General features: G+C 41.3%; 1 protein-coding gene across 7 annotated transcripts in view; it reads right to left on the minus strand.

Annotated features, from left to right (window-relative positions):
- Nucleotides 1-213: 213 nt before the first annotated feature.
- epha3 (eph receptor A3) overlaps nucleotides 214-13892 on the minus strand; it is a 142915-nt gene continuing 129236 nt past the window's right edge. For 4 of the 7 annotated variants that reach the window (XM_037789169.1, XM_037789170.1, XM_037789168.1 and 1 more), the window contains 2 exons: nucleotides 9201-9356; nucleotides 214-3376 (listed from right to left, as the gene is read on the minus strand). In XM_037789169.1, coding sequence (XP_037645097.1) covers nucleotides 3271-3376; nucleotides 9201-9356 — 262 coding nt within the window. In that variant the 3' untranslated portion in view covers nucleotides 214-3270. Of the gene's footprint in view, nucleotides 3377-4799; nucleotides 4918-9200; nucleotides 9357-13892 lie in introns of all 7 variants that reach the window. The other 3 variants (XM_037789173.1, XM_037789174.1, XM_037789172.1) reach the window with 2 other exon arrangements.

Consider the following 13892-nt stretch of genomic DNA (forward strand, 5'->3'; position numbering starts at 1 on the left):
TCAGATGATTGCTGGCTTTTATCCTGAAGAAGACAAGATGTGCCAAAAGACTGATCTATGGAATGTTGAATAAAAAAGATGACATGTGAGTTATGAGGTTTTCACTTCCACTTGTGATCTGTTAAACATATGGAAATACGCTTGCTGTTAAAAGAAAAGCCAACATTACTTGTTGTACTGCGACATAATAGAATAAAAACACAGGAGCAGGTCTATCATCATCCATTTTTTGGAAAATATTTTGCGAATATTTATTATAAAAATATAAATGTTTCCACTACAAATCATTTTACATTAGTAGACAAGGCCATCTACATTTGCACACGTAAACTCTCACACAGACACACGGGTCAGTCTTGAGACAGAGAATGAGGGATCTGGATATCGGGTGCATAACAGTATTGCTCTCTCGGATGTCCCAGGTTTATAAAGTAAGTCAAAAACCAAAAACACAGATAGCACTGACACATAATTTACTGTATGCTACAAAAAAAACATCAACATTGCGTCGTATAATGTTAACAAATAAATAATAATGTAATCATAATTGCCTTTTTATTGTAGAAAAAAAAAAAAAGCAAACAAATATAATCCAAAATAAGATAAAATATAATACAGATGATTTTTGTCTCTTTTTTAATTAAAAATGTTGCACAATTTTTTATTTATTTCTTTTATACATACAAACATTTGTACAAAGAGGGATGGCCATGTACATATAGTGGGATCTGTAGCGCTAGTTGCTATCATTACGATGGTTTACATTATGTACATGCTAATTAGAACACATAGCAGCAACAGCAGCATCCACAGGTAGACCGAGTAACAGAGGACCGACTGACGCACTCAACAGAGATGGGTTTCCCAAAAGCACCAAAATCACCTTAGTCCATACCAAGGCAATAACATTTCTAAGGGTGCTCCGATCAAGATTTTTGGGGCCAATCACCGATCACAAGAAAACACATATTATACTTTGCGCGTCTGCGAGGGTACGCGTGACGTGAATTTCGTCATCAGAAGGTGTACGGATAGGCTCTGTGTGGACGTTCACATACCGGCAATTTGTTGTGACCGCATGTACCTGTCCGTGCAGCCAATACTCTACAATTGGTAGCGTAGCGATCTACTGTGCATGTGGGGAACGCGTCCTCCAAGCAGACAGTATAAACAGAACTACTCTTCGGCGATGGAGCAACACGGAATAACGGCGCAACAGTCCCGCCTTGAACAGTCTGCAAAAGGGGCTTTAGAGACACAACTTGCAACTCCGGTGAAGTCATTTTAGTGGCGCATATAAATTGTTTTGCATGTTTTGCGTCATCTGATCAGCCTTTATATAGACCACCAATGAAACTATTTAGAACGAATATCGGCCAATAACGATCGGTGGCCGACAGATCGGAGCACCTTTAAACATTTCCATTCAAAGTGCTCAAATATTGTCTACTAAGTGCTTGGAAGAAGCTTAAAGATAACACCCTCGTGGTTAAATATTACCCATCCAACAGCACAAAGTACCAAAGTGCCAGTTTAGAAATAACTGGGTATGTGTTGCACTGAGGGATTGACTGGGTGACATCAAAGCAGGAGACTAACATCTGTAAGGCTGTACTTCACAGTACAAAGATCATCTTAAATTCTAAGGTGCCTTCGGGAAATCCCATCCTGGACATATATTGTACTAGAAACTATCTCAGAAAGCAATCATTTATTGGAAGTGCTCCATCTCTTTCAGGGCATTTTCACACCTTGTTAGTTTAGGGCAGTGTTGAGAAAACCCCTTTGAGAACACAGAAAAAAGACTTTGTTGAAAATAAATGGAAACTGGAGCTTTTTGTTTGGTGATCCCACCCCGATCCAACCCAACTAGAGGAGGCACTCTACTTTTTGCATTAAACACACCAGGATTTCATGGATTAATTTCGTACTGGAACAACGTTCTCGTTTTACAGCAAATTTCAGATCCCGCATGGCTTTTTGTTGACAAGTTACGGACTTGGACTAAAACGAGACTACAACACCCTCAGTTTCGCAGTGTCGATCTCAACCTTCCGAACAAATCCCACTCCTTAGAAAGAAAATACCTGATGTTGTGTGGGATTGGTGATGCTAACCTGTCTTACCTGAAGAAGAAACTCAAACCCGCTTCTAGTTTCAAACACTTCCGCAACACAACAAGAATGTCTGAGGCCTGAATGACACCACTTCATCTCTTTTTCATTCTTTTTCCTCTCATAAATTTCTCTCTTACAGTTTCCCCCTTTTCTATCTTTCTTAACCTGCACTCTCAATTCCTGTCTCTACTCCCTCCGTCTGTTTCCCCTTGTTAGAACGAATAACGAATACATCCTGAGATTTCACACAAAGGGCGTTGGGTTGAGGGAACGGCACTATAACTGTACAATATCTGTTCATAAGCACATAGAACATAGATGTCACCATAAAGAAAAGTCTGTGTGTGAAGTGTGTTATGGCCCCCGTACCTTCAGAGCACAGCGTTCGATACATGTGACGGACTCATGGCTTCCATACAATGAGACTATTTAACTGATTATCATAATTATTGCTTTTATGTGACATGAATGCAAATGCTATATGTTAGAGCTACAGAAGTAAAATGGCTCGGTTAGGTGTGTCCATATACCAGCTCAGTTCTCTCATGGATAGAGACTGTAAATGTAGGTAGTTACAACAAAATATCACGCCGCAGACCTCATTAGTCCAGGAAGGGTCCAAATCCGGGTGAGCTGCTGCTGTCCGCCGTGCTCTTCCACGCAAGGCGTCTCAGCCGTTTCACCGCCTCGTTCCACAGGCGTGGTGGGAAGAGACTGTGAGCATTCCCGTTCCCTTTTTAGCCGTAAAGGGAAAGCTATGCTGTCAAGCTAAGCCAATATTGGAGAGCTCCGGCTTTATGTTAGTCCAGTCCTTGCCCTGTATCCCAGTCCAGTCCCAGTTTGTAACCCTGGGCAGGTCTCCTTGGCTTTCCTCTGTTCTCTCTACCCCCCTATTTGTCTGTAAGGCATCTCAACGTGGGCATGGAGGGACGGAGGGTTCGGAGAGTCAGCCGGTTCACTAGCTGAACTCTTTCCTGTTTCTCTGTCAGGACTTGACATCGTCTTTCAACGAAACAACGGAAGCCCTCGTTTGAATCACATCATATTTTTCCATCCGTTTCCAGTTTACATACGAAGCCACTGTGTTAGACTGTGATTAGCAACCACACCGACGGACAGGTCTCTGGTGTTTCTTACTCGTCGGGTTCATTTCTTAAACAGGTACTGGGCCATTCTTGGTGTGGGAATCTAGGGCTTTGAGGCTGCTCACGATCTTCTTCTGCGGTCCTACGATAGTCACTCCAACCTTTTTCAGATCCCTGGTTTGTGAAGGAGAGGGAGGTAGAGAGAGAGAGGGGGGAGGAGAGGTCGAAAACCCAGACACAATCAGGGAGGGAGACGTGATGGAGGGAAAGAAAAAAAGATGGAAAGTGTGCATTAGTGATGGAGGATGTGACACCCATGTGACATTTAATGACATGCTCCCAGTGCTGCTCCCTTCACTTTCCCCATGCATCTGTCCTTCACAAAGGACTGCATTTCCCAGAAGGCCACTGGGCTGCCACATCTCTGAAGGGGGTCTAGGGGTGGAGGGGGGGTGTTGCCACCACTTTCCATTACTAACAAACACGGAGGTGGGCCTGTGAGGCTACACTGACAGCTGCTATTATGACCCTGTCAGTGGAGGAAATGGCATGGGAGGACCACGTGGCATAAGAGACCCAGTTTCCCGCATCGCATTGAACCAGATTTCTTTGACAGGGTAGGTATAAGTATGTGGAGAGGAGCAGCACCGGTACATGTTCAGAATATTACACTGTGATTCAGATAAATCTGTTAACTTGTTAATACTCTTAAAGATTAGTTACATGCATCCAACTGTAAGAAAAGACCATTTGTATAGGAGCGTCAGGATCACGTTATGCATCATATACATCAAATAGACAAGTAGTTAGTCAGCTGAATTAAAACATCAAGCCCTTTTTGAAACATACAGTACAGTAAAACAACCTTAAACCACAGATAGAGCATTACACACAGATTATTGATATTATGGGTACAGAAGGAGTCACAGAGCATGTTAAGACTCATCTCTTTAACCCATCTAAGAGTAATAACAGTGGTATTATATTAGTAGAAGCAGAGAAGTGGTGGCATTACTACAACAAACACTTTTTGCTATTAAGACTTTTAGTGTTATTCAAACATGGTCACAATTTGTTACGTTGATGTGAAAGTTTGTATTATTCAGATGCAAGCAGAGCATTTAGTTCTTCAGAGCAGCCACAACAGCAGACATCAAGAAACATCTCGACCAGCCAGAAACTGAAAGTGACAAAAAATCACAAAATTGCTTCACTCTGTGCTACAATGTAAAGGGATAGTTCACTCAAATTAAGAAATGCTTTAAAGCTAAACTCCATGAAAATTACAATGAACAAAACCAAATGATTTGTTGCCTTTTGTTGCAGTAACAAGCAGCTCCAGTATGCCATAGAGTTGGTTTCCATCCATACACTAATAATGCATTATCTGTTTTTAGGGAGCCTGTTGTTAAATTTTGCAGCATTCCAAGTGTATTTTACTTTTGTTTGGAGTTACAGCTGGATGGAAACTATTGAGTTATTACTGAATATCAACTAACTATCCCTTTAAAAGTCAGACAAGTGAAAGCCCATCAGTGATTGTGGGGGAAGGTTAGTGCTCCCAGGTGGGGCCTGTAGGTTTTTGTCCTCCACCCACCATCCAGAGCCTGAGGAGGCGGAGAGGAGCTGGGCGTTAGAGAGTGGTGATTCCCATGGACGGCTCCCATTCTGGGCAAGTGGCCGGTGTGACGTGGACCTCCGTCAGAACCACTCTACTGAGAGACAGCCATGTCCGGCAACATTAACAACACATTAAACTGTATATCATCAACATGTTCTTTCTAGTCTAGAATTGTATCTAAAGCACATTTTAGTTGCAATATATCAGGCTGAGGCTCTACCTATACAATGCAAATCAAACATCTATGTCACAGTCAAGAAAGGAAAATACTTTAAGTAAGATGGACAGTAATTGTTTGTGAACATGGTAGCAAAAATGTTATGACCTCAAAATATACAGAAAATCCCATATGTATTGGTCACTTGTAGCATTTTAGCAAAAATAACAATTCTCAAATAAAAACTGTCAAATCTGACAAATAAAATAAAGCCCAAAAGCATAAATCAATATCTCTGCAAATACAATTGATATTAACTATATTTGTGGTTGGTTACATACGGAGGTCATAATTCAGCCTTATTTGATGAAACACTATTATGACCCTATGCTTTTGGGATATAACTATAAATCATTCAAAGATGTTAAATCGTGTTTTTAAACAATGGTGTAGGACCAAAAGGGTAAAGGGGCCTTCTAGTCTCATAGGCTGTCCAAAAGTGCAATGACATTTGCAAAGCAAACAAAATATAGGACACAGCATGAACTCATAATACAACAGTGTTATGTTACAACTCAATATAATTTCATAGGGAGATGAACTTAAAGTCACGTTCAGTAAAGTTGTTCTTTAACTCATATATAATATAATATTGTGTATACATTTGAAACACTAACACACTAAAATGTATCTCTGTTGTGCCTTAATCCTGTTCTACTGAGAGTCAAAGCAGTTGAGTTGTCATCTTCTCTTTGCATCAAAAAAGCTATTTGCATTTTTGAGCCAACGTGCTCGGCTCATAATTCGAGTTGCAATGAGAGTAAATGAACCTGTTCCTCATCTTAATCAGATGGGCCTGGAAAGCCACATGGATCATCTCAAGGAACAGACAGTGATGAAATAAGAACACATTGAACTACTGCGACATGAAACACATGCGGTATGGTTATAAATCTTATAGAAACTTAAAAAAAACACACACCATCACATGAAAAAGATTAACAGCTGAAAGTTTCTTTCTACAGCGTGTCACAGTGTTAACACAGTAAATTCCATCATCCCACAGTATAACCTCTGCAGGGTTTCATTTCTTAAGTGTAGTTGAACAGAAGACAACCATTTTTAACCATTGCATCACTTTACCAATACACATGGGCACAAGTCATTGTCTCATTTGTTGTGTCACGTTTTGAGTTGCTGAAAGAGAGTTGATGCTGGGTAAAGTTTCTTTATGGGTTGATGGGTCTATCCTGTTTGGCAGAGGAGCAAAACCCTGTGATTACACTATCATATGTGGTTGTACAAGAAAATGTCAGCGTCTTGTCTCTTCAGATTGCTTTCCTTTGTCTAGCAGTTTAGGTCAAGTTCATCACTTTCTCAATCCAATACCTGAACTGAACTTTGCATGCACTCTGTCTAGATGAAGAAAAAAAAAAGTCCGAATGATGCGGTATTTCCTCGTCAATCCATTCCATCCTGTCTCACAAAAAGGACTTCAATTACTCCAGCAGATGAGTCAGCACGCTGCAGCCAAGTATGATTACCGTTCCTCAGAGGTCAGAGCGTTGCCAAGCCTTGTGCTGAATATCAAGGACTAGATTAAGACTGTACAAATCAATAGAGCAATCTATACTGAGCAGTGCATAGTCTCAGTCAAGGCTGCTAGCCTTGTAGCTGAGCTAGCCTTGAGTGCCTTATAGCCTCAGCCTTCAGTGGATTAATACTGCAGTGATCCAATTTAGCATCTAGCTACAGAAAAGGCATCATGATTTCTTTAGTGGGAGGTTACAGTGAGGTTTATCTGAGATGTATTCTGTCAATACACAATGTGGATTTCCACCAAGGCTGCAGTGAAAGCTTTCTTTGTCTTGTAAGGTGTTGATTGAAGTGAACTTTTCATTGATTAAACATATTCATTAAATAAATGGCATGAGCAATGTCAAGAGAAAAATGTATCTGTTGTGTAGTAACCCTGAGAAAAGAGACAAGAGAAACAGAATGGAGCTACACCAGAGAAAAACAAGCTGAGAAGGAATGAGAAAGAAAATCAATATCAAAAAGTCTTATTATGATCATCCAAAAAATGCCTCTCTCCAACGAAAGCTGCACTTTGCCTCCTGTTGCTTTGGTGTCTCTGGTGTCAAGCACCACTTTTAATTGTAACCTCATGATATGATGAAGTTCTAATACATTTCAGTTAGGAGACATTGCAATTCATAGCTGCCAGTGCGGGACATTTTATTCTCCTCATGGTACTTTAAAGGGCCCCTACTGGCCAACTAGAGACTATCAACTCCACCATTCATCATTATTTAAAAGGGCACACATTACACACCGCTTCTTTCTAACATATTAAGCCCTAACACGGTTAATGACTATCTGGTTTGGTAAGTTATTGACAGCTAGGAGTTACAGCTCACCGCAGCACTGACCACCGCTCTCTTATCGCCCCCGCTGCTGCCATCACCACAGTGAATGGCCGCTTTGATCACAACGATTAGAAATGTCCAATTATTTACCCGGTCACATTCCACATCAATTAAAGCAGCAGCAGGCCAACAGAGCGAGGGACAAAGAGAAAGTCAGAGAAAAAGGGGACAGAACATTTCTGCACTCTGACTTGTATAAAACTAGCCAGCTGGCCTTCATTTTCTCCAAGTAGCTGCACTCTGACCTGTAACGTCTAAAGGTGGCTTGTTCATAATCTCTTATTATCACTGTGCTTGGGATTCATACTTCCTTTGAGTCTGCTAAGCACGGGCCTCTTGCCAGAACCTGATCCACTATCTCAGAAGCTTTTGTCAGCCTGAGGATCCTGTCAGCAGAGTCAGACCTATAATCTCTGTCTCTGGTGCTAACTCTCCTTCATCCAGGGGCATTGATTTACTGAACCCTGTGCTGTGACAAATACCCTCGGGAATCATTGCCCGAAAAGCTCCTCATACTACAAATACTGGATTACATTAATTTAAGGGCTGTCAATCGATTAACATATTGTATCACGATTATTTATATGATTGTCCATGATTAATCGCACATATTTTATTTGTTCAAAATGAACCTTAAAGGAAGAATTGTCAAGTATTTAATACCCTTATCAACATGGGAATGGGCAAATATGCTTTCTTTATGCAAATGTATGTTTATATTTATTATTGGAAATCAATTAGCAACACAAAACAATGACAAATATTGTCCGGAAACCCTCACAGGTTCTGCATTTAGCATAAAAAATATGCTCAAATCATAACATGGCAAACTGCAGCCCAACAGGCAACAACAGCTGTCAGTGTGTCAGTGTGCTGACTTGACTATGACTTGCCCAAAACTGCATGTGATTATCATAAAGTGGGCATGTCTGTAAAGGGGAGACTTGTGGGTACCCATAGAACCCATTTCAATTCACATATCTTTAAATCAGAGGTCAAGGGACACCTTTGAAAATGGCCGATTTAGTGCAAGTTTGGAGCGTTATTTAACCTCCTACCATCTGTAACACCATGCCTCATAACATGCTAAAATATCTGGGTTGTTACGTTTACTACAACAAGTATTTGCAGTTGCAAATAAGTTGTATATGAACATACTGTATATGTCAGAAGATATGACCACATATCTGTGAATAATGGAACAATGGCTGACCAGGCTTTGTCATAGAGTCAGTGTGACATAGATCGTCATACTCGACTACAGTGTGTGCTCTCCAAATGTGATTTCTCTACATGTGGCTTCCAAATCTGACAATCTTTGCTCTGCATTTTAATGCTTCACAGTATAGAGAGCGCCATGCATACCTATTTGACAGCTCTGCCTTTATTTGCTCTTTCAAAGGCCCCTCTCTCTACCTTTTATCTTGTCAAACCTCCCCTCTCATCCCCTCCCTCTGTAGTTTCTCTCTTATGCCCTCGCCCTTATGGAACTCACAACTCTTCTCCTCTCTCTTTCTTTTTAACGCTCTCACCTTCTCCCTCTGTGGTCATACTTGCAACACTGAGAGCGTGGCTAAAGGCCTGTCATTATGAATTACCGTGACTCTCATCTGGACACCTTTAGTAAGGGCTCTATAGCTTCCTTTACTTACTGAGAACAAGAGTATATGTGTGTGTGTGTGTGTGTGTGTGTAATTCCTAGGCCTTGCCACGGGTACTGGGGCCCTATAAACACTGCTGACATGAATGGGCAGTGAAGTGTGTGTGTGTGTGTGTGTGTGGTGGCCTTACTCGGTGGAGGTCTTGGCCAGGGTGTCACAGGAGCTGTAGCTGACCCCAGAGAAGGCCTCTTTGCAAGGCAAGGTCCTCATTCCGTCCATCCAGTCACCCAGCGTCCCCATCGAGGGAACCTCTGAACTGCTCCTGTCCAACAACAAGTTGGCCGGCCTGAGGGGACACGGGAGAAGGAGAAACATTAATGGACGATGAATAAACAAATTTCCCTGGGTAATGACCTGTAACATAATCAGATGAATAAAATGGAGTTTATAGCGTCATTTCAGAAACACAGAGGCATTAGCGGCGCCCAGATCATCAGCTCTGGTAGAGGGGGTTTATTATGATGTGAATACTAAGTATTTACACAGTTGGTGTTTGGAATATAAACTCTGATATTGTCACTCCCCACAAGTCAGCACAGACTGGAATGGGGAGTGACGATAAGAAACTTCCCCCCCCAGGGAACTCACAGCCTATAGGTGGACACTATGGGGGGGCACTGGGCAAAGCTCATGAACTGCTACGTGAGCAGCACAACCAAAGCGTAGGCAGCACTGTCAGCAAATAGACTGCCTCTCTATGTTTTGCAGATGGATACATATGTCATGTGTGAGTGTAGTGGTGCGAAATGGTTAGCAGGCTTTGCTCTGTTCACTGGCCAATGGACCACTCTCCATTGCATATCACCCAACCCCTGCCTTTACCCATGTTATTCTGTTTAAACCAACCATGTTGATTGCTTATCTCTGCCACTATTGCTACTAATGTAACTCGGCAGCATCCAGTGCTTAATTCCAAGCTGTGTGAACAGATCTGTCATCATCTAGTTGTTGTCATGTGTGCACTGATAACACTAAGTAGCAGTGGCATGATGGGCTCCAGGGTCGCACTGATCATACTCAGATTTAACCGCAACACTTATGCACATGACATACAACGTTTCTTGACTAGTGATGTTAGTTGTGTACAGTCGATGCTACCAAATATTTTACCATTGTCTTCATTGATCTTACAATTGCTGCTTGAAACCTTGATAATGTCCCTGATTTTTGGTATATGCACAGTCCTACTGGCTGAGTTGTTACTTTAATGGCAACACATGTTGCATATATCTGTTATAACCAGTGAAATTAAATAAGCAATGGTGATTGGAATGGAAGAAAATTAAAACATTAAACTTTTGAAAAATATATTATATAGCGTGTAATTATGTTTATACACTTGAACTAGATACTATTCTACATAGGAATGCACGATATCGAAAAAAAAATGATATAATTGTGATTTTTTTTTAGTGATACTGCAATTGGGATGTGATTTGCGATATTAGATGGAATGATAATTTTTACATCATTATTCTCGTTTTCATTGAAAAACCTTTGTGGTATCTTCTGCAGGGATCTGTACCAGACAAAGATGATTTCTTAAGCCTGCAGAATACAATGTGTAGGCCAAGACATCTCTGCAGCATCAACATATTCAATTTAAAATGGTATTGTGGCACATATTTTGCCTTTAACAAATATTGTGATTTTAACAAATACTACAATTCGAAAATTGCAGTATAGTAATTGCGCAGCCCTAATTCTCCACGTTCCGTGCTTGCATACCTATACAGAACTAATGTAAACCAGACCTCTAGGTCTGATTGAGCGGCGCTCATCAGGGAGCCACACACACACACACACACACATACACACACACACACAGGCCATATGTGTCTTTTGCATATAAAGTTAACCTACGCAGTGCCTTTGGGCTTTGAATACAGGGGGGAAATCAAACCGCCACCCAAAACATTTCCATAATGTATTTAACATATTCAAGAACAAGATTACTAACAAAAGCGGCATCAGTTTCTGTCCAATGTCATTACCGTTTCCCGCAGTACATGTACGGCGCTGCAAAATGCAACATTAGATTTGATTAGACTTGATGGTTTCAATTGGATCAAATCAAATTAAATGCTCCGCGTTGGGCTTTAGAGTGCTCAGTCAACAGTAGAGGGTGAAGGAATGGCTGCAGGCGCTGTTCTGACTCACTCTGATTGATGGTTGCCGAAGACGGGGGGGAAGAGGATGGACGAGAGAGGTAGAGAGACATGCAGAGAGAGAGAGAGAGAGAGGAAGAGAAGAGAGTGGAGGGGAAGCTGTCCAATCTCTGATCTCACTAGCTATGACTTATACAAAAGTGGTATACTTTGCTGTTGTGAAACCTGATCACATCAAGGCAGGACACAGGAAACCAGGTCAAACCACATTAGGTCAAACTGGGACTCAAAACACAATAATCAATAGATAAATAAGGGATCAGTTAGAGCACTGTGTGTTTGTGAGTGGCATTTAGAACTGGGTTGCAAAGGTACTCTTCTTTTATAAGGACACTGCATCTGTCTTGCAGAGTAGACAAAGGCACCTGTGTTAAGACACACACACATGCATGCACTGCACACACACACACACATACATGCACACATGGGAATAGAGTCTTGAGAACAAGGCAGGACAGGGCAGAAAGTAAAAAGGGTAGTTCTCCCACAAGGAATACTATTCATAGCCTTGTAAATAAACTCATTAGAATACCAGGAAGTCAACGTCCGCCTGACTGATTTGGATTGGCAGGGAGGTTTGGAGCCGCTGTGTGTGAGAATCTGGAAAATATTACCCAAGAATATAAGCTACCTTCAGGGAATTAGGGAGGTGTGATTCCATAAGGCAGGTAAAAAATATTTTGACTGAGAAGTAGCCTGTTTTGTCAAAGGAGCATTGGAATTCAAAGGAATGTATGTACATTTATGAATTTAAATAAATCAAAAATTCCTCAAATAGAGAGTGAGTTTTGCTTAAAAGTGGAGGAGGATGCATCTTAATGTGCCCTCTACATGACTCTTCAATTTAGTTGTAATTATTCTTACAAGGATAACTTGTTTTTCTGTTGTTTTCCCCGCCAGTTTGAGATGAGATGCGTCTTGTTGCACTAACAAGATGGAAATATTCTCTGTACCCTTCATGCTGATGAAATATATATCTATATTTTTATATTTAAAGAAGTACAATCAAAAGAATGCTACAATAGAAAATCATCAAGCTGCCATCAAGCAACATAGACAAAAAACACCATAATAAGCCGTATGGAGCGAGAAGAAAAGCGAGATGACAACTCAAACAGAGACAGAAAAAAAAGGGGGAGAAAAAAGATTCAGTGGAGTGGGTGTTGTTACAATGATTGAGTCTTTCCCTGCCAGATCAGAGGCCTGTCAAAATGCAGAGGGCCCCCCAGGACCCCCTGGAGAGACTGGTTTGTAGGAAAAGGAGGGAATAGGGGGCTCGAAAGTGGGGGTGGTTTGCATGAGGGGAAAAGAAGGAAGTGTGTGAATCTCAGTAGACAATTTTTCATGAGAAAAAGAAATGCAAAAACGCTTGTACTATTTTTTTTATGTAGCGTGAAAGAATTATTGTGATGGTTATGACTTTGTCCCAATATACATTTTCTGAAAAAAGTTGGGACAAAAAACGTGGTTATATCCAAAATGTCTTAGATTAACTTTTGGGCTGCCAGGATACGAATGTTCGGCTTTTTTTTGCAGGATTATTGATCCTCTCCTCTCCTCTCCTTTCCTGTACCACTTTTCTTCCTTTTCTCCTCTGATCTCATCCTCGCCTTCATCCTCGGCTTTCTCTCCCCATCTCCTGTACCCTCTGAGAGATAAACTGCAAATGACCTTGTTTCCCCACCCTTATCATTTTCTTTGTTTCCTTTGTTGTTACATTTTCAGCAACATCTCACGGCAGCTCGAGAGACAAGATGATTGGAGAGGAAACCGAGAAACAGAGGGATGCTATGAAGGGGAAAATAAAGAGAAAAGAAAGCATCTGTCTGACGGCAGAGGGAGGGGGTTTAAAACCCCTCCTGGACTTAACACCATATAAGAACGCAGAAAACAGAAGGAAGTATAAATACACCGGAGAGAGAATAAAGTCTACCCCCCTTCTCGTTTTCATTTCCCTTCCCCTTTTCTGCTCTATCTTTCATTCTTTTGACCTCTAAATAACCAGGGCTGTGTAGTGTCTTGTTTTTAGAGCTCTCCAGGGAGGAGCGAGGTGGATGAGGAGGAGAGCTTGAACAGATACATGTGGGCAGGACGGAGTGGGAGGAATCCACCTCTCGCTGTGTTACTGGGACAATTCCCAGGGTGTCTCTGGGAGGGGTTAGACCGATGTACTGCATAGGCCCAATATCAGGTGGTTGGAATTGAAATTTTGATATGTGGCCATTTGGTATCCTCTGCCTCAGTTGGGTGTGATGGATGTGATGTAGTTTTAATCAATACTGCTCAGGTGGTCTGAGGGAAGCTATTAACCTAAATTGATTCAAGTGTGACATTTTGATTTGATTCCAGTCAAGCATGCATGGCTCTTACTCTGAACTCTTAATTTGTATTACTAGCCAGCGTTTCAGAGTCGACTTTTAGTTAGTTTTAGTCTAGTTAGTTTTTAAATGAGCTCACATTTGAACACATTAAATGCAAATCTCATTTAACGGTATTGGTCTTCAATGCCCTGTATCTCCAATCTTGTATCCCCCATACGGTTTTCTATACTTCCCCACTTACTCAGCTTACACATTTGACATTTTTGATTTACTCAACTGATGGATGGTGTTGCCCTACTATCTGCCTTCAATTTCCACTCCAGTCTTTTCAAA

The sequence above is a fragment of the Sebastes umbrosus genome, chromosome 13 (assembly GCF_015220745.1).
Source record: "Sebastes umbrosus isolate fSebUmb1 chromosome 13, fSebUmb1.pri, whole genome shotgun sequence".
In the NCBI taxonomy this organism is placed as follows: domain Eukaryota; kingdom Metazoa; phylum Chordata; class Actinopteri; order Perciformes; family Sebastidae; genus Sebastes; species Sebastes umbrosus.